At 36.0% G+C, this 23,095-nt stretch overlaps 1 protein-coding gene across 1 annotated transcript; it reads right to left on the minus strand.

Moving 5' to 3' along the window:
• Window positions 1-2,638: 2,638 nt before the first annotated feature.
• On the minus strand, window positions 2,639-6,666 carry LOC129273028 (agrin-like). The gene has a single exon (XM_054910088.2). The coding sequence runs from the start codon at window positions 6,664-6,666 to the stop codon at window positions 6,139-6,141; it is 528 nt and encodes a 175-aa protein (XP_054766063.2). The 3' UTR covers window positions 2,639-6,138.
• Between the last annotated feature and the right edge of the window lie 16,429 nt (window positions 6,667-23,095).

A 23,095-nucleotide genomic window follows, 5' to 3' on the forward strand; every position in this document is an offset into this window, starting at 1 on the left:
CGTGCACTGAATTTCATAAAAAAGGGTAGTTTTGAAATACGGGTCAATCGCGGGGTCAAATGTATTTAGGGTTATTTTTTTTCCCAATATTTTTTTTCAAGACTAGACAAACGTGTTTAGGGTATGTTTCCCCCCAAGCTTTTTCCTCATTTTTTCTGAAAAGTGTTTGGGTTCTTCCCGATTGCTCAAAACTAGGGGTCATATTCTGGCGACAACTTGTTTAGGGGCCAAGATGTGTAAATGAAGCCCGAAAAACCCTTGTTTAGGGGGTTATTTCGCACACAGAGAAAAAAACTCGTTTAGGGGTTGTTTGGAAATAATTTGGTCACGCATGTGTACTGCAATACAAGACTTCCCCCCGGCTCTCTCTCCCCCTCTCTCCCTTCCTTCACCTTCTCTTTCTCTTTCTCTCCTTCGTTTTGTATAATCCGTCTCTCGTTTATTATAAAACTTCCAACTAGAAGAACCGGGTTTTAAGGTTAAGTTAAAAGGGAAATAAATGCCAGTCTGATCTGAATTGTTAAAACGAATTTGTTGCACCAATATCGAAACGATTCAAGCGGTTTATCGCTGTAAAAGGAACATCACAGTAGTACAATTGTTTTAATTAAGGATGCTTGAACGTTATTGTCAGGGATTATGGTGAAATGTAGGTTGCTGAACTGAGGAATGCTTGCACCTTGCACCTCATACAAGTTGAGGTTACCACCAGTGCCACATTTCTATAGCACATCTTTTCTTCAGCTTCTGTCGAAGAATCATTTTAATTTCGATATGCGAGATTTGAACGAATGCAATCAAGAACACAATAATACCGTATAACTTATTGAGCTCTTTTAAATTAAACATGTCGATCTATTGCCAATGGAAGAAGGCAAAGGAATTCGTAGATACTGATATAAATAACGGACTATATATCAATAAGATGAAAGTAATTTTAAACAGAATTCAATGGCAATATTAGGTATTGCAGGAAAGGCATTTAAAAAAATCCATAATGAAAAAAATGTTTACGGAACGGCTTCATCTAAATGACCGGTCATGCCGGTACCTGTCACATAACGTGGCTATTATTGTTTATTTAGTACTATTGAACTCTTCTGACCCTATTTTTTTTCCTCAACGAATTACCTGCATTTATTTTTAACCCTACTTAGTTACCGTAGTTGCAACTGCAGGTGCAACTTTTCTTGTTTTTATGTTATGTAACTTCTGTTTGTAAACAATGAAATGTACTTTCTGTTCCAAGATCATTCGATGGAATCAGCGTAGATTGATATGCTTGTGTGGAAGGTTATGTCATGATATATGTTCAGATGTTATCTTAGATTCGTCTTTTAAATCATGGACTTGGTAATTTTTGCATTCTTAATGAGCTGCCATTTAATAATGTAACCGATGACCAGGAGTTTCTCAGAAATTTATATTCCTTCTTTCATCATGACAGAAAATATGATTGTTCAGATTTAGACTCGTATGTTTTTGATGCATTTTCTTTGAATGAAGAAGAGGACTGTTCAGTTCAAATTGATCACCCATGTAATTATTATTTCAGTGACACTTTTAATAACAAGTTTTCTAAAGACAAATATGAAAACACGTTTTCAATTTTCCATTTAAATTCTCAGAGCCTTGTTGCAAAATATTCAAATATATGTAATCTTATTTCAAGTCTAAATCACAAATTTACAATATATGCATTCACAGAAACATGGTTTAATTCGACAAACGTGTCGTCATTTTATAATATGCCACGTTACTCTCTTATTCATAAATCACGTGATAACAGAAGAGGAGGAGGTGTATGTATTTACATTGATTCAACGATTGCTTTCCAAGAAAGAACGGATTTGTCTTTTTCTAATGAATATATTGACACATTGTTTATTGAAGTGTGTAGGAAGAATGAGAAGAATATTGTTATAGGTGTCGTCTATAAAGCCCCTAACTCAGATGGATCAGTTTTCAATACCCTGCTAGAAAATTGCGTTACTTCAATATCGAAAGAAAACAAACTTTGTTATTTTCTTGGTGACTTTAATTTTGACATACTGAAATATTCATCTCATTCTTCAACTGGTGATTTTTTAAGTATTATGTACGCACAAGGTTTTAGACCTTTAATAACTAAACCTACACGCTTAGCACATTGTTCTTTTACTTGTATTGATAACATATTCACAAATGTATTAGATAAAGATATAGTGCCTGGTATACTTTTTTCTGATGTTTCAGATCATCTACCTATTTTTCATTTCACTAAAGCATTTGATCTTATTAATACTACAAAAAATAGAGATCACTATGCGTCTACAGAAGTTAATTATTCAGATCTTTTATATGACCTGTATAAAGTGGATTGGTCAAGGGTTGAAAAGGCGATTGACCCTAATATTGCATATTCAAATTTTATCGAAACTTTTACACTCTTGTACAAAAAACATTCCAAAAAATCTAAATTATCTGCAAGACAAAATAAATATATCCCAAAGAAACCTTGGATCACAAAAGGTATTTTGAAATGCATTGCAAAAAAACAAAAACTTTTTAGTAATTTCTTACGCAGATCTTCTGTATATAATAAAGCGAGGTACAAGAAATATAGAAATATACTGAACAACATCATACGTTCTAGCAAAAAAGAATTTTACTCACGAATACTGACAAACAATGTAAAGAATATAACCAAGACTTGGGAAATTATTAAAGAAATTATGGGAAGTAAAACTACTTCGAAACTACCCCAATATCTTGATAGTCATAACAGACGTATTAATGATGAAGGTGAAATGGCTAACATGTTTAATTCTTATTTTTCAAGTATCGGACCAACTATTTCAAAAAAGATAAACAAATCAAGTAAAAGTTTTCATGAATACCTTAATAATAAGTCTTTCAATTCACTTTTTCTACTTCCTACAAGTGAATCTGAAATTATAAATATCGTTCATGATATGAAGAATACAGTGTCATGTGGTCATGATGATATAAATGCTAAACTTACAAAGAAAATAATTCATGGTATAGCTCATCCTTTAACTGTCATTTTCAATCTTTCAATTTCAACAGGTACTGTACCCGATGATTTTAAAACAGCAAAAATTATCCCTGTATATAAAAAAGACAATAAGCACCTCGTCGATAATTACCGCCCAATATCCCTATTGCCTACATTCTCAAAGATCCTTGAGCGCGTCGTTTATAAAAGACTTTACAACCACTTAATGCACAATAACATTCTAATACATGAACAATTTGGTTTCCGCCAGTCCTACTCTACAGAAAAGGCATTAGTGTATACTATACAACATATAATACATTCTCTCGACACAAAAGAAATTCCCATGGCTATCTTTGTTGACCTCAGCAAAGCCTTTGACTCACTCGACCACAATATACTACTCTATAAGCTTAGGCATTACGGCGTCAGAGGTGTAGCATATAACTGGTTTCAAAACTACCTTTCTGATCGCAAACAGTTTACTTTTTTTAATAATACTAAATCTAATATTTTGCCAATAACATGCGGTGTCCCACAAGGAAGTATACTAGGTCCTTTGTTGTTTTTAACTTATGTTAACGATATTATCTATTCCTCTAAAATATTAAAATTTGTACTGTATGCAGATGATACTAATATCATATTGTCACATAAAAATGAATCAAAATTGATTGAATTAGCCAATAGTGAACTTCTGTCCGTTGCAAATTGGCTTAAAGCAAATAAATTGATGATTAATATAAATAAAACCAAGTACATAATATTCCGTTCATTCAAAAAACATTCTGCCCCTAATCTCACAGTTAAAATAGATAATACTGAAATAGAAAATGTTCACAGCATAAACTTTTTAGGTGTTACAATCGACGAAAGACTAAATTGGACAGAGCATGTTAATAATATTCATGGGAAAATAAGTATGTACATAGGTATTATGCGCAAAATTCGTCATTTCATACCTTTAAAAACCTTATTCATGTTATATAATGCCTTCATCTTGCCGTACTTAAATTACTGTGGAATAATTTGGTCAGGTACTACTTCAAAAAACATTAATCGGCTATTCGTTTTGCAAAAGAAAGCAATTCGGCTGTGCACAAACTCGCACTACCTTGCTCATACTACTTCTCTTTTCAAAAACTTAAATACATTAAAGCTCTCTGATTTGATTAACCTGAAATTGGCAATCTTTATGTTTTCTCATTTTAACGGCTCACTACCTCCTATTTTAGATGATTTATTTTCTAACAGTAAATTTAAGCACTCATTTAATACACGTAATAAGAATAACGCTATCTTGCCACATTGTCGTATATATCTCACTCAGCGTAACTCCATCATCTTTAAATGTACTAAATTATGGAATGCTCTTACATCTGAAATAAAAAATATACATTCACAATATGCTTTTAAATCTAAATATAGAAACATTATTTTATCTGCATATTGATTCTACAAAACCTACACAAAACATTTTTCTGTTTTTTTTTTTGTTTTTTTTTTGTCTGTTGTTTGTAGTCTGGTTGTAATTGACCTATTGTAGATTTGATTGTTCTTTTATGTTCTTGATTTACCATGTCATAATGTATATTTTGTATGTAAGGGGATCACTGTTTAGCAAGCCATAGGCTTTTGTTGTGATACCCATACACATTTTATTGTATATATCTGCTTTGCATTTTATGAATTATTAATAAATTGAATTGAATTGAATCTATTAAACAAAAAAATGAATTAAAAAATACCATGTGGCGCCTGCTTAAACCGGGTTGAGAGAGGTGGAAGTTAATGGGTACGATGTCTTTATAAAAAAAAGTTCTTCTCTTACTTCCAGGACGTTGTCTTAATGATTTCTATATAATGGATGAAGGAAACACAGCCTTAGGGCACACAGCGTGTTTATTGGAAAGAAACATTATTCGGCAATATCGTCGATTTATTCACTGACCTTTCCGAAAGCACGGGGTCTAGCGCGTGCTGAACAAAAACTGGTTTCACATTCCAACTTCGAATTGCCAAAAAGTTAAGGTTTGAAAATAAGCATCTGAAGCTGCAGTAGTTCTCGGTTTATTCCATATTGAAATTAGAAAGACAAAGTGGAATTGAATACAGCCATATTGGATTTATTTGATAGTCGGCAGTTTAAATGGTGTAACCCAAAACGTGAAAATCTGGCAACATTTAGTGGTCACTGATTTATTGCTATGCATATACCTTAGGATAGGCAAATTTATATGCCTTTGGTCGATCTAGGACAATAATGTAAATACACTCTTAAAAGACATCAATCAAAAATGATTTTAAGGGGTATATTGATGCAATTGGTTAACAACAGTTCTTCTTTCAAGCAGTTGCTTATTCTAATGGACAGAATTATTCCAATGCTCTCCTAGTTAGAGCGCCCCAATATGTATATCTTTCTACCAAGATATGCAAATGAAAAATGGTGATAAATTTATTCCAATTATAGTTGCCCCCAGCTAACCCCTTCATTTTATTCAATTATACGTAATTTGTTTCGATGGTGTAACGATATTTTTGAATAAGATTTATAGTGTATTATGCATCGGGGTATCATTATCCAAGTTTAAATCATTATTTATTCGGGATGCATCATCAATCATGAAATAAATTTCATGACCTTGACTGGAATTATGAAGGATGATTCCAATGCTCATATAAATTGACTTCACCTTGACAACAACTTTAACAAGAAAAAAAATATAGAGAGTGCATGTGCATCTTTGACTTCAATATTGTTCATTGGGGAATAGATTTAAAAATTGTGATGAATGCACAAAAGGAAAGGTAACGATATCTGTGACAATATACACAGTCATTACCTGGGATGATATATGATATCAAAGGGAACAATAACAAAAATAATGATGATTTACTGAACCAGATTTAGTTCACAGACTAAGCTTGAATATGACATTAAGGATTTACCATGGACACTTTGATCGTGGCAGGAAGAGAGTAATGTTTACGTGATCAGAGTCAAACTTGATAGAAATCAATGAATTCCGATTTTTTTTCCCCAAAAAAGTAGGCCTAACTTTGACTTCGCTAAAAGATAAGAACATATTTTTTTTTAAATCCCCTTTGCCTATTTTTAACCCTTCCTGTGTAGTATGTTACGATGTCCTCCTTCTTGGAGGTGCACATTGTCCTGTGTTGATGTAAGATGGTCCTCGTTTTCCCGTAGCTTGTTCAGTCAAGCAGGCAACTCGAATAAGCTGACACATTGAATCGTACGTCACGCCGTTGCTCGCGCATACCGGCGTGGCTATGCGCACCGGATAGCACACGAAACACACTTTCTTGCTTCTTGTCATCGGTGAGGTTTGTGATTGGATTGTGGAGGGAGTGTACGTTGTGATGCGCGTGTTCGTAGGATGCGCGTGCGTGGAATGTGGGTGTGTCGTAGATTTCATGGTCACTCGCTGCGTAGGCATCCGCGTTGTACCAGCGTTCTTTACCCGAGTTGCCATCGTGGAGCAATCTCCCCATCTGGAGAATCGGAGATTCGTTTTCTTTAGCTTTTTCTTCATTATACAGGCGGCTCTTTGGAGGTGACAAAATGATGAATACGTTTTCCCATTGTTGCCACAGACAGGGTTCAATTGGGATCGGCGGCACGTCTGACACTGTCGAACTGACATGAAAAGACAAATTCAATATCAATCAAAAGTGTGGTAATAAAAGTTTCAATCTTCATATATTGCCATGTCTATACATTTAATACATAAGGTTTGAGGAAGAATCTCGGAATGTTATTGCTGTTATTAATTTTTTGAATAAATATGCCTGGCATTTATCTTTCTACTAATGCCTTGCTTTTCAATATGATACTTCAAATCAGACTGGGTGTTGTGAAATATGTGTTCTCTCTATTTCTGTCCAACAAGCGCTCTAAGCAAATTTGAAACACCGCATGAACATTTCTTTTATGTACCCCTATTCATTACATTCGATATATTCATTTGTCTTCAATTTTCTTTTATATCGAATGACACTGACAAAGTAAAAATATCCCAAAACACAGAGAAAACATCATCATTGCGTAATGCCGATAGGGAATTCGAAATACATTCGTAAACATTTCCAGCAAATGATGAAAAATACATTATCAGTGTTTCAAACCTTTGTGAATATCCACCACAAAGTTAACCTAGCGCTGGATATCATTCTGATCGATCTTTCATGTTTCCCCCTCGCAATTACAAGATAAAGGCGAAAGAGTCGAAGAGAGGGACAGAGAAAAAGACGGTATGTGTAGGTGCGTCTGTGTGTGAGTTTCTAATGACGGACTTCTGCGGAAGTTTTCTTATAACTGTTGAGGGGACGTCCCCGGTCCAGATCACCATGCCTATCAATTCCCAGGGTTCGAACTCTGCCCACGTATGTCCGAAAATGAGCCCGGATAGGGGATTAACTTCAAATGCTTGTTTAGTATACATTGTATATGAGACCGCCAACACACGTCCCCGATTGTTAATTACAAGACTCTGTGTGCGTGTTTATTTGAATATGAGAAACAGAGAGAGAAGGATAAGCAGCGATGGGAGAGACAGACAGAGATAAATAGACATAGAGAGTATGTGGGAGAGAGAGGAAACATGGAAAAGGGCCGGTATTTGATTAAAATTAATGAATGTTTCTATAACAACTGGCAAACTTTCTTCCTGCCAGTCTCTCACCTTGGATCCGGTCCAGATACATTGACCATGTTGACAGTCATTCATACTAATATAGGGAATTAGGTCTGTCAATTCCTAGACACAGCAACTTCCGACCGCCTTCAGGAGTTTGATGATAACTTTACTCCTACCATAACCTGAGAAAGTCATTTCGTATGCTAATCAAGCCTGCTTCTCATGCGCATGCGGTATACAGTTACGAGAATAATAATAAATTTGATCGCCCGGCGAGTATTTCTGATGGTAGCAAACGTCAACATCGTAGCTCACTTTACCTACTTTCCAGGGAAAAGAAGCATCTCACATCATCCATTTTATTCATTCGTTTGTCACCAACTGCCCTTGTAAAAAAATAACTAAAGCAAATATATTTTCCTTTCACTATTGTCTTCACAAACTCGCTTCCACAATACCCAGACCCATACAAATTTCAATCTAAAAATAATGATACTTATTTTCCCTGCATGTTCCGAAATGCCATGATAACGATGAGATTTACAATAAGCAGGAACCAAAAATGAATAAATACGCGTGAGGATACATTTGAAGATATATATTATCCATGGCCCTGGGAAGCGAGGGTGCTGGGGTGAAGCGCCCCCAAGATTTCCTTGGGGTGTTGCGTGTATTATTTTCCATAGGCAATACCTCCAGGAATTCTGGAAGATGTGACAAAATGTAACAAAAAATACCTTCATTTTTTACAGAAATCTTTTTTTTTGCTTGTGAAATTGCTTGTGACGGAAATGGCCTCCATTTAGTAGTGAAACCTTTTTTCTTTTCTTTTTTACATCGTACCCCCAGTCAAAAATTCGTTCCCAGGGCCTACGTTCTTAATATATATATATAATAAAGTGTTTTCGCAATCACGATTCCTTTGAAAAAAGTTTAATCACAACGGGGAACTGAGAAGATTTTGTCGAATGATGGTGGACAGGGACAGCAGATCATCCGAAGATTTGCCAGCGTGTCGTTTTCCAGAGTCACGACAAATAGCTGTTGTCCCGGTCCACCAACTTTCTATAAAAGCCTTTCAGCTCTCCATTGTGATTTCACTTGCATTTTGAAAGGAATTGGTGCGTTGTAGAGTGCGGCCGCGTAGTCATCGCGAAAACTCTGTATCATGCTTAGAGATAGCATTTGGGAAGATGGGAAAACCCCTTCTCATTCCACATGGGGATAATTGTCCTTAAAGTATGCAAGAACTACGTAAGCAAACTCATTCTGAGACGAAAATAACATTCGTTAAATCACCGTTCATCCAATTTTGCAAAATAGTTCGTTACACCTTGTCATCGTGAAGCGCATTAGCCTTTGTATGTTCACCGATCTAAATCGCCTTCGGTAAAAATCACAGGTGGGTAAAATTGAATTAATGATTGAATGAATAATTGAACGAATTTATAACTCCTTGCCCAAAATGTATATAGCAATTGGCAACTACTATATAATATAGTGTATTGATACGCGTCAAAGTTCTTTGGGACCCCTGCAAAAGTAAATGTGAGCGGGCCCCCACTATGTACAAATGAAACAGAGAAATACATGACAATCCTGATGGGATCCGACACGAGATGGATTTCGAAACAACAATAACAACAACAAACTATCCGATGTCAGATTATCATGGCAAAAACAGATCATATGCCTCCAAAAAGATTTTAACGAAGTGCTTGAAAATAGTCAATGACAACAATAAATACACTAAACAGTTAAAACACTTATCAACTAAGCAAAAATAAAAGGCCACCCCCAGAAACTATAACAATACAGCGGTGACTCTATTCAGGTATACAGAGAACCAGTTGCCTGAACGAAATATTTGGGATAATTTTTAAGAAGTGTCATGTGGAAAGAAAACAACATACAATCTCAGATGTCCCGAGGTGTGACTTTCTTATTTTAGTTTGTTTTCTTATGATTTTCTGTTTATATAAAAAAAAGTTTAACATCCAATATTTGTCAGGATCGGCATTGAAAGTACGTCATAAAATGCATTTGTTTGTCGCATCAAATCCATATTGCTGTGTTAGTCATTTCAGTGGTATGATATTGCAAACACATTACATCGATCATTGTAAGTAGGGTTGATGTTTATGAAAAAAAATGCGACCAGATCTACCAAAAAGTAAGCACACTTCAACTAATTAACTGAATTTATCAAAAGTCTGCTATTCCTGTAGCCTGATGTATGGAAACTTCTTTATTTGTGATAACACTTGGCCATGTTTGGCAATGACATATCGTGTAATATAAATTCAGCCTGTTGGAAATTGAACCAGACCTCGAGATGATTTATTTTGTGTTCTATTGATAATCAAAGGGCCACGGAGCCGGAGGGGGGAGGGGTTCGGCCCACCCGCATTTTTTCCAATGAATATATTCAGGAAGTTCCCTGATATATACAAGACTGTTAAAAACATGCCAGATGATTTGTTTTTCTTCTTTCATTACTTTTATGCTCATCCCACCTCCACTTTCAAAACCATTCACCGAACTCAATAATAGACCTTGCCTTCCCCTGATGAGAACTGTGTATGTTGTACAGCGAGGGTAGCACATTTAGTTTTCTTGTCAAAAGTTACAAGAGCATGAAATGATCGAGCGTACCTAAAACATGATATTGGAAAGTATATATAAGTAAGACTCATCATCATCATCAAGACTTAGTGATTTGAGTTACATCAAGAGCCACATCGCAGGACTCGGTTATCAACTACTTGAAATGTGAAGAATTTTGGAATGAAATTCAGAGGGAAATTTATGAGGGATCTACGTTTTAGGTTCTATAACATCTGATAAAATTACAATGCTAGCCTTACTCTCAGAAAGACACTTGCGCACGTGTGTGGGGATGTTGGTGAGGGTGTATTTAGACAATGACATAATATACAAAAAAAAAGAAGATGATGATATGATTAAGCAGAAGAAAAAAAGAGAAAGCGAGAATGTGAAAGATGTATATATATATAGAGAGAGAGAGATAGAAAGATAGAGTGAGTGTGAGAGACAGAGACAGAGGGGGGGGGGGTTGAACGGTGATGACATTTCCAGCTATACATCTTTTTGATATTATAGTACAAAATATTTTGCATAGAAAACAAATTGAAATTTGAAAAGTTTCGGAATAAATTTCAGAGTAATTTATAAGGGACACACTTTAGGTACGACCCTTAAACATCTGAAAGAAACACAATGCAAGCCTTACTCTCAAAACGACGCGTGAGTGTGTGTGGTGGTGTGTGTGTGTATTGTTTGTACAAAGACATGGTTTACAAAAGAAGAAGAGGAAGAAGAAGAAGAAGAGAGAGAAGAAGAATAATAATAAGAAGATGATGAAGAAGAAGAAGAAGAGAAAGAAGAAGAAGATAAAGAAGAAGAAGATAAAGAAGAAGAAGAAGAGAAACATAAAGAATAAGGAGGAGAAGAAGAAGAAGAATAAGAAGAAGGAGGAGGAGGAGAAGACGAAGAAGAAGAAGAAGAAAGAAAGAAAGAAAGAGACAAGGGAAAGAGAGAGGGAGATGTAGAGAGCGTGGGATAGACAAGTGGCGGAAAGTGAACGGAGTTTTCGAGCTGTAAATATTAATATCATTGAACAAAATTCAAATGAAAAGGATGATGATGAAAAAGGGTCCATTATTATTTCACATCACCCGTGTGAGAGCCAACAACGAAGATCACTCCCACACGATGGTTGGTCAATATAACTGATAAACTAGATGTTGACCTAGATCTACATCCTGATTTTCCTACACGGCATTTTCCCAAAAGTGCACTTCAAGTTCATTTTTTTTTCCAGATCAGCAGTTGTTACAAAATTAAGGTAAATGATAGATTCACCCTTAAATGTATAAACTACCTACCTAGGTGCCTTATCATGTTTAATTGAATATTACTACAAAATATTAAAATAGCACAGCCGAGAGATAAACGTTAGATTGTGATTAGTATGAAGATTAAAATGAAAGAAGAATAAACATTTATCAATATAAAACTAAAGATGAGTAGCTTGGGTAACATAATGTATAACCACCATGACCATGTCATTCATAGTCGCAGAAAGCAGAAACTTAACGAACCCTTTTTTTTTTTGGGGGGGGACATGTTACAAAAGTAATGGAACATGCACTTTTGCGCCAGCAAATAAATTGTGTGCATTTTTGTAAATTCTAGATATTACTCCCATTCCTCGACGCTTCACACTGCCATCTTATTTTAAATATAGAAAAAGGGAGTCAAAGTAGTCCTCCCACCTTCCCTCTTTACACGAAATTAATTTATGTTACCTCTGTAATGACACGATCAACACCCTTTGATGGCGACCGCTCTTAGAGGGATACGTGTCTTGGGGCGGGTTAGCGGTTTCCATTAGGGTAACCACTCAAAATTCTTTACAGTGAAGTATCTCCCTGTTGCTTCTTTTTGATCGATTTGTTAAATGGTCAGACAATAATTGCATAGCCCCCAGTCACACCGCAGTGTACTGACTCGGAATCGATCAGATCCTTGGTTATTCGGAGGGCAATGGTACTTTTCCTTTTAGTCCTTCTCACATTGCATGGTGTGGACGATGTGACTGTGTTCTTTCCGGGAAGCATTCGTTGCATCTATGAGCCTACAAATCAAAGTTTTATTTCTTTAAAGTTGTCAACAATGAGTTTATATTCAGCTTTAACGGTGTCCTCGGTAGCTGTTGGAGAGGATAACTTATATTGGCGCTGGCAATAAAGCAGTGCCAATACGAAGCCAAGACTTACAAAACCCAACCAATGATTTAATCAAAGACCGACCTAATATAATGCCAAACTCGGATCTTAAAGATAGCAGACCAACCAACCACACATCAACGCAATACCTGCACCAATCAAAGCCTTTACCAACCGACCCAAGGCATCTACTAATCCAACGTTAGCGAGTTTTCGCAATCAGTACACAGGCGCTTTCTGGAACGTTGAGAATCTATTGTCAAAAGCACTCCATCTAAAAGCAGTCTTTGTCTGAAATCAGTGATTTGAAGAGAACCACACCCCTTATTTCGACTTTGACGATCAAAGACAAGAATAAAAACTGTAATACTCAGTCGCCAAGTTTAATGAGGCGGTCACACTAAAGAAGCCAACTCCAAACTGACTGATAATTTGTCATTGGAAATAGCATGGGATCTGGCTCCGATCTGCCGTCCTTTTTCACGATGCAACTGCGGCACCAGGAAGGGGTCTGCATTATTATTACAGCGATTGTGTTGTCGTTGAAAACATTTCCATGTGATGTAAAATGATGGCCCTGCAAGGTTCCATGCCATCGCTTCTGTGACAATTGCTCCTATTGAAAATGCACACATTGAGCGAAACATAAACCTGAGCTTCTATCTATACCTATATCTTAATCATAATCCCCACATGATTCTGAACCAAAAACCCTAGCACAACCCAACCCTCCGAGCTATCGTAGAGCAGATGGCGATTTTTTTTTTTACTACGTCTATTCAGGATACTTGAAGAAGACTGTACGAGCTACATGTGCATCCTCTGATTACAAGATAGCGGGACTGTTTCAATGGAAAATGTACATTATCTAAAGAGGATATGAAGTAAGTGGATAGACCGACCGCCCAATACTTTAAAAGGGGTATTGAAGCAACATACGAAAAACGTCCCCATCAATTTACTTAATTGTTTTATCTTCATCCTTTCTATTTTCTTTTGGTGCGTGTTTTCTGGAAAAAATATGAAGTTATGAACTGTATTACCAACATGATTCACAATTATTATTCTCATAGTCTTTTCCGTAAAGTGTAATGTTCATTTCATGTTTTATATCAAACGTATTATCCTTTTATTTTTCTGTACTGGATTAAGATTTATCTTGTTAATTTGGTGCTCAAGACATTTTTTACGTAGCTTGAAGATGTTGCTTGACACTGGTGATGTATTTCATAAGTGAAGTTTATCATCAGGTCTGGCTTTTATACGATATCTTGTCAATGTATTTTTGATACGTCGTATTATACTTGAACCTGTTATGACATACCTAGCAAATAAAATTAATCACTCAATCTAGTTGCCATCGAAGTTTAGTTTCACCAATTACCACATCCACCTCACAATAACAACCACCACCATCTATTACAACGATCACCGCCGCCGTCGTCATTACCACCACTAACTATGTCAAAATCCTATTCATCATCATCATCATAATTCATCATCTTCATCCTCACCACCATCAATGATCATTAATCATCAATCATCATCATCACCTGATCACCAGCACTGTATACAATCAGCAGCACCACCACTATACTGTCATCACTATCATCATCTTCACCATCATCATCAGCGGCAGCATCACCGCCACCGCTACAGCCATCATCATCACAAACAACAGCCTACTCCTCCTCATTCATGCTCATATCTTTATAATTATTGTTTCTCCTTTTGGGGATGCTCTCTTTCCTCTCTCTCTCTCTCTCTCTCTTTCTCTCTCCCTCTCTATCTATATCTCTCTTTACTTTACTGAAGCGGTTGCAGGCCTCAACAACACCCAGCCACCAATCGTATATAATTTTAGCATCCGGTGTATCGGAATGCCTGTAAAGGCCAAAGCACTAAAGAAAGGCGAAAATGTATGTCGAGCAGAAATTACCATGATTACCTTCGATTGGAAGAACGGTGTCACTTTCTTATTGGATACCAGAAATCTGTGTTGACAAGACATTTGAAGAAGGCGTACAAGCATAATTGAAACAAAACTGGAACGGGGGCTATATACCGCAGCCAAGTCTTCCGTGCAATATTGCGATAATTTGCCACTGCTGCGCCAATTTTCACTTTCGATTTGATTAATTTGATCGGATGATACGCATGATTTGAGGTTGGATATTACCAAAGCGTACAATTGCTTGGTTAAATCCAAGAGAGCGAGTTTTCTTTGAGCTTGCTCGTACTCTTACAGCCTCCAGCGACCCAGTATCTAGGGATATAACCTGGAGGCGAAACGTCTTGATTATTCCTCCATGACGAAAAACGTTTTTTTAATTGAATGTCATCAAAAGGGTTTTCTTGAACTGCCCTACTTTGAATTTTCAGCATATAACTGCAGCAATGTCTATTGAGATTTGAGGGCTCTTGAACTTCCCTGTCGTATACATTTTATTAATCATCCGTGGCCTTCAACTGTTTTAATCACAAGTTACATGTAATATAATTCCATATGTTCTATTCGTTTAGACTATATTTCCAGTCTTAAAAATGCAGTGATATTTGGTTGTTAATAATGCCAAATGAAAAATATGAGATACCATTCTAAAATTACTGTCAATTGGAAACTGTTCAAATGATTTCCATGGTGTAGTTTTAATTTGTGCAGCATAAATATTGAATGTACTTTCATATTATTCATCCTTTTCCTTAAATCATCATTTTTTTTCTCAATTTTTTTTTCCGATGCTGAACTGATTATTAAGAGATAATTATAATGCGTTGCAATTCAAACAACTTTAGATCATCCAGCTTTGATAACAAGTCAGCCGACAGCATGTACAGTGAGTTACATACAATCATATCTTTTTTCGACATTGAATTCAAAATTATTTTTGGGCAGTATCCTGAGACCAGTCTGAAACCTGCTATGGTAAAATCGTGACATCATTGAAGTATTGTATTAACTTATGCATGGCTTAGGGTTTTTTTCACAAATGCTTTTCAGTCACTAATTATGAATATTTGCATCTGGATAAATGACATTAACGCCACCAGTCGACATAAGTGACCCTGGGCGCTATCCCCTGACTTCTAAATCACTTTGTGTAATGTAGCCATTATTTTGTTTCCATATTCTGTAATCAATGTATGTCTAAAGCTCGTTTTTTGTTACGATCTTGTAACTGGTTTTTTTTTTTTAACTTACGACGATTATAATCCCCTTGCCTATCATTGTATACATCATTTTAAAATAATATCCTTTAATGGGACTAATGACCGTTTAGAGCGTTGGTAAACGGCGTTCAACAACCAATTTTGCCTTCATTAAATCACTATCGAGTCCATGTATGCTTTAATTTGTCCATTTTACGTCCATCTTCCCCCCCCCCCCCCTCTCTCTCTCTTTCTCGTCATTACTATTATATTTTCAATGAGTGCAAATCGAATATAATTGCTCCCAATTAGAGAATTAAACATGTTTTCTGAAATTTTTTTCCCTTTCCAATGCTGTTTTCAATGAAATGAAATTCAAAATACCGGAGCAAGATTTTTGGACGTGTGTTTGGAAGGTTGAAAAACAAAGCTCAGGGCCTGGCGTAGGCGTGTGTTAGACACCCTTTAGTGGCTTCTAGACCGACTAAACGAAATAAATTGCCCGGAATAAAGCTTCAATCTATTAACCTCGAATCGAAATTATTGGGTATGGACAAGGGGAAAGAGGGAAGGAGATGAAGAGAGAAAGTAAAGGAGAATAAAGTAGATGAAAAGAAAGAGAAATGGGGTTTTGTGAGGTTGGGAGGGGGATGAACAAAAAAGGAAATAGCTAGATAGATAGTTAGTTAGATAGATAGATAAATAGTTAGATAGATAGATCCAATTTATACAGAGCGTCCCACAAAAAACGAAACCGAGATTTATCGATGATTTATCATAACTTAATCACAAAAACAATAGACAAATGACCTACCATTGTAAAGCTTAGAATCTCCTCTTTCATCTGAAATTAATTATTTATTTTTTATTCACGCATGAGTGAGCAAAAACAACTTGAAGAGGGGATACCAAGAAGTCATTTGGCGGGCCGTATCTGGGTTTCAAAAATAAAACCACATTTTTAAAAAGTTCAATATCTGCTCTTTTATTTGATACCTCAATTACAGAAAATGGTCGAGAAATAACAAAGTTCTGGTTATTTGAAATAAGGCTTGAATTTCAATAATTTCATGAAATGAAAAGGTTTTACAGGCTAGCGTTCAAACTCACTCGACACTCCGTTTTGTTGACGATCAGCCATGCATTAAGTCTTTTGTTAACCCTGCGATAGCTTGTGGGAAACCGGCGAAAACACGTTTATTTAATGAAATTATGGAAATACAAGCATTGTTTCGAGGGAACAGAACATTGTTACTTCTTGACCATTTTCTGTGATTAAGATATAAAATAAAAGAGCAGATATTGAACTTTTTAGGCATGTGATTTTCTTTTTAAAATTCAGATACCCCCCGCCAAATGAGTTGTTGGTATCCTTTCTTCATATTGTTTTTGCTCACTCATGCGTGAATGAAAAATAAACTAATTAATTTCAAATGGAAGATGAGATTCTAAGCTTTACATTGATAGGTCATTTTGTCTATTGTATTTATGATTAAGTTATGATAAATCATCGCTAAATGTCGGCTTCCTTTTTTGTGGGACGCACTGTATAGTGCTCATAGCAAGGCACACAGAAAAAAAAAATAAGGGAGATACAAGATCGAGAAAAAAAAGAGAGAGGTAGCAGAGAAAAAAAAAATACAGGGGAAAATCGGAAGGGTGAAAAAAGAAGACAGAATTTGCAAAAAAAAAGGGGAAATGTCGATCATGTCAATTAGGGAGTGAAAAATATTATTGATTGACCTTTACCTGGTGGATAGAAAAAACACGAATTCAGGAGAAATAGGTCCAGCGAAGGCGTGAGCAAAATAAATATAACTTTATCACAATTATTTCTGCATCTTCTTGAACCTAACCTGTCATTTCATACGAAAAAGACACTTTAGCTAGCGTATACCGACGGGGGTATGCCAAGCCGTTTAACCATTTAAACCTATTTATTTTCTAATTTTTTTAATTTTTAATGATTGTTTTTTGGGGCCTGATGTTGCCATCATAAAATGATGGAAAGTGGCCCAAAATTACAAATTATAAACCATAATGAAAATAGATAGTAGGATTTTTTTTTTACAACAGGCTAATTAGATATGAGTTAGGCAAAGTAATAATACTATAATCTTGGTCATTTTATATCAATAATTCAATTTGGTTACCAAGACTTCTGACGATGTTGGCAAACAAAAAAAAACTGAGTTCTTGGTGTCGAGATTTCGATTTCTTGATATCAAGAATTTGGATTGAACGGCAACTTGGGGATGTGACAGCTGATATGTGTCAGCCCACCTAATCAATATTCATGACAACGCGCATATAACTGTTTTCACAAAATATTGCTAAACTTTAAAAATCAATAACTTTGTTATTTGTTATCCGATTTTGATGAAATTTACAGCATTTTGCTCTGTGAATTTTACTCTGTTTATTTAGATATAAGTATTTTTAGCTCGGAGCATCTCTTTAACATACGCTGGCAAAGTCGACCAGGTGGGTGTCAAGTGACTTTTTGGACGACTGGTTATACTTTCTTGTGGTATAGTGATACACCCCATATTTCAAATGACTTTAATTCAGTTCCTAAGAAATGGTCATCAGTCGTTCGTAAAGCCGTTCGTACAGTAACATACGAAGAGCTTTATGAAACAACCATCGGGTGTGGCAGCCCTGCTATACATAATAAATATATTACACAGGGCAGGGGCGGCGATCCAGGGGGCCGGGGGGACAGTGCCCCCCTCCCACATTTTGAAGCACTGAAAAAGTGTCCTTACGCAAGAAACATGCCCCCTTACGAACGTGTACCGTACCCCTTTCTCCTCAGGAGGACCCGATTTATACAAGTATAACCAAGTGCCCTTTCTCGTATAAGTGCCAATTTTTACCAAACATTGTCCCCTCTCGAACGTGTTCTGTACCCCTTTCACCTGAGAAGGACCCGTTTTATGTGTAAACGAGTGCCCCCTTTAGCTTCTCATAGGTGCCTGTTCTTCGTATCAGATAAGTTTTCCTTAAAAACCACTCTTTTCGTGCCCGATAAGCGCCCGGCTTCTTTAATTAGCGTTCTGATTCCTTCTGCAAGTGCATCCTTGAATAATCGCGTAATCCCTTTCAAAATATGATTTGCCCCTTTTGCTATTTCTTTTTCCTTTGATAATGAAAGTTATTCCTTTTAACCTCTAATTAAATTGCTCTACTTTTGATAAATGCCCCTTTTCTTTTCTAGTTTGTTCAAAATGCTCAGTCTGTTAATGTTTTGATGGCGTCCCCATTCCTTTGGAAAAAAAATCCTATTATATGATTCTGGAAAAACACACATTGCCAAAAACATTGTCGACAGGAACAGCCAGCGTTTTCAATACTTTAGCAAAATTCCCCTAAAGAAACCGCATTATTGGTAAGAAATAAGAAAATAATATTCTCACGTTTTTTTATGTCACTACTTATATGAAGGAAAAAACTTGTAAGAATAATCATAGATGCCTTAAGTTTCATGGGTCATGTGAGTGGGGCAGATATTAAGTCATTTTCCCCCTTTTGTTTTCGTGCCCATTTTCCCTCTGCCCCCCCCCCCCCTCACTTTCAACTTCGCTCGCCCGCCCCTGACACGGGGTATATTACAGTGGGGTGATTGAATCAGATTGTCTAGTTTTACTGTTTTACGATCTGATACTTTGGAGTCTGAAAGTACATAGGACAAAATGAGATGGGAGATGGGTTTATATTATCAAAGCTACAATGTTTAAGAACGACACCATTTGGTGTTTTAAAATGACTACACTTTCAGTTTTTTCACCACACGTGAATTTTCACAATATAAACACCGAATATCGTTAGCATATCAAACATAGTGTGTTAACGCGTTGTGGTCTAGTGGTTCTGACTCTCGCCTTTTAAACAGAGGGTCGTGTGTTCGAATCCTAGCCATGGCGTGTTTTCCTTCAGCAAGAAATTTATCTCTGTGCGCACAAGAATCGGTAGACTAGCTTAAGCCGGGGTAATATAGGAGCGCCTTGAGCACCTAGCAAGGTGGATACGTGTGCTATACATATCCTATATTATATTAACGGAACGTCGAAGGGTGTTGAACAAACTCCATGGTCCGTTTTCTAATATTAGGGCATATATGGCCTAACTCTGTGCTAAAAGTAGACTGAAAAGTGTCAACATTTTGTTTACATCGTGAGTTTCTAATGTTGACGATGTTGCGTCCTCATGCATTAATAATGAATATGATTATATTAGTTATTATTCCCAGATAGTTACGAACGATTCGAATGTAAAATGAGATGATAAATTGAGCCTGCAATGTTAAGATTTGTGCAACATTTCTCTCTACATAGTTAAACAACTAATTAATACAAGAGGTTTAATTATACATGAGTTTAGATTACGGGCCAGTGAATATAACAATAATGTAAAATTATCGGTGTGTACCTTTATATACACAGGTGGTTTATTTGGTGTTAATTGTCTTAACACAACTTTTTGTATCGGTTTTTTTAGTATAGTTCTTTATTTCTTATCCAGTCTTATGCAGCCCGTATCGAAAGCGTCTTGAAAAGGGTAATGGAGACTGCCAATTTTGTACAAAATAATGGTTAAGATAATTTATGATCGCGCTAATGGAAAATACCGACACCAACCTACCCACAGAGAAAGGCAGTTACAGACAACCGGAGACAGGAAAAGAGAACATTCTCTTGAAGAAGAATGTTATAACAGGTTAACGGAATAGAAACGTAATCACGAATGACATATCAATCATGACTATCACGAGCTGTTATCACTCAATGAAAGAAGAAGAAAAAATATAGACATGTTTGCATACTTGACAGTCATACTTACCTCTTACTTGTGCTTCGTTACTTTCACTGCTGTCGTCATCAACGCAAAGACAAAAAGGGAAACAAATCACAAACAGTCCCAGAAATAAACAAACGTGAGATGAAATACTTCCCATCTTTAGCTAATCGGAAAAGTGCCAATGAAATTTTGATGCATATGAATTTCGCAGAGAAAAAAACCTTTAAGAGTCCACTAGAGTAGCAGCTTCATGTTAAAATAAAAGGTTATTCACCGTTGTTTTAGGTAAGGTAAGGGTTTTAAGTATGTTGTTCTAGTGTAAGGATAAGCAGAGAACTTGTTGTAGTTTTCCTGTATAGGCCAATGATGCATCAGATTAATCATTTCAAATTAGATAATCAATTACGCAATCTGCGCAAGGTTATATTATGAGTAATTTGACAACGGGATAGGTTTGGACCTTCTCGAATAACCTTTTACGTAAAAGTGCTCTCATTGTATCTTCGAAGATAGCATGACACAACCGACTATGTGATAACCGGTGATTACAGGTAACCGAATTTCTGTGGAAAACGGATACGACGGCTAAAATGTGGTAACCGAATGGTAACATTCATGACAGTTCCATGTGGTAAGATATTTTACCATTGCTTCTTAACATTGCCACTACAAATATATAAATACACCTGTATTTCAAGACAAACAAATTAGTATAAAAATTATAAGCAGGTCAAATGAAATATGGATTTAGATAAGTCCACACACTCGTTAAATTGATTGAGACATGAACTTTTTTTTTTTTGGGGGGGGGTCTTTATAAATGAAAACAGGTTACATATAACATGTACAATGTTTTCAAGAATCAGATTTTGTTGCACGTTAATGACAGTTGACTTGTTTTTTACATCAAGCCAAGTTGAATTAAATTTATCCTTCATCAGAATTACTTGAATTCTTGGATTGATACATCCAAACAAACATGTTGATATATATACCAACATGTTTGTTTGACATGCTCTTTCCTCACCAATGGTCGTGGTTTCTCAAAAATATACCATTCCATAAGTCTTGAATTCTTCAAATTGTCCATGATTTCGAACTATTCGCAAGAATAATACATGTATATCCAGAAAGTACAACTTTCCTCCAAGAAATTTGCAGATTATACAGGATTTGTGATTATGACAAATAATCTACAGTCTAAAACAATCCAGTTATAAGAAAAAACATTAATTTTGTTGTAAAGATTAACAAAGATTAAGGGGACTGTCGTCATAGTCAGAAGTCTAATTTACGAATTTGAAGTTATATAACGGTTTATATTTTTTGTGGAATAGTCATGAATGTGCTGATGGCTATAGAATCTTGGTTTACCATCATTTTGGACAATAATGGGTGGGTAGTTTTTAAGGAAAATGTTCATTAATCAGAAGGAATCCTCATGTCTTCCCACAATACATCCGCGGAATATTTAGATCTTGTGATTGACCGTATATAAAACGTGGTCTGACTTTTTTTTATTGATGTTATGTTTAATTTAACTTACATATTACGCGGTCTGAATGTTGACCCCGAAACCTTGTTGCTGGTCGGTAAGTTAAAATGATCATGAAAATTTCTCGTCATCATCTTGTCACGCAATGGAAATCATGAAAAAACTTCGCAAATCCCAAAATTTTCAGTTCCACCATCTCCTTAAACATACAACAGCAAAAAAATCAATAAGGCTACTTTAGACACCAACGTGACCATAGCAGCAGAAGATAGAAAAATGGGAAAATAAAAAAAATATATGACAGTTTGAAGTGGATGAAAAAGGGGAAATCAATTAGACCGAGATAGAACCGTAAGATAACACTATAATGGGGGAGTAGGCTTAGATGCCGTCAGCTTAATCTAGAACAGGATGAAATGTATCTTATTTACTGCCTTCTCTTTTCACATCCTTCCCCTCCTTCTACACTCCCTGCTATCATCTGTCATTATAATTGACATGACAAATTATTGGACATCAGGAGGCCGTTTCATTAAGCTGTTCGTAAGTTAAGAGCGACTTTAAGAACGACTGGTGATCCTTTCTTGTGGTAAGTGACGGTTCATCATCATATTCATTAGTGATTATTTAGCGCGTAAGAAAGGTTCACCAGTCGTTCTTAAAGTCGCTCTTAACTTACGAACAGCTTTATGAAACACCCACCAGGCGTCCTAGTTAGGGACAGAAGACTTTCCAAAACATATACAATGTTTGAAACGATACACGGCGCCAGTAATCAGCCCAGGATATGACCGTCACGTTAAGACTTTTTAGCACTTACATGACTTACGGATCGGATGTCTCTGTAGAAAAAGGAACTTCTCTCACCAGACACCACTAAATATTTGTCATAACAACAACACACGAAGAATTTTCGTCTTTTTAATTCATATTTCATTTTCAAAATGAAACCGAAAATTTACCATCGAAATTGTTTATACTGTTAAAATGGTTGATATCTATTACAGTTCGCATGTTGCTTTTCAAGTAATTACTTTTTGCAAATGTTTTTGTTTTCATGTTATGAATTGGATGAGTTTAATTCTCATATAGATAAGAACCTATGAGAATTAAATCCACATTTCGTCTCATGGAGTGAATCGGCATTTCCTGTTTCCGGTATTATCTTATTTTTGACGGTTTTCTAGCCTTTTATGATTTTTATTGAAGTGAATGCCATATCAGACTACAAAAACAAATT

Source organism: Lytechinus pictus, chromosome 12, assembly GCF_037042905.1.
Source record: "Lytechinus pictus isolate F3 Inbred chromosome 12, Lp3.0, whole genome shotgun sequence".
NCBI classification, from domain to species: domain Eukaryota; kingdom Metazoa; phylum Echinodermata; class Echinoidea; order Temnopleuroida; family Toxopneustidae; genus Lytechinus; species Lytechinus pictus.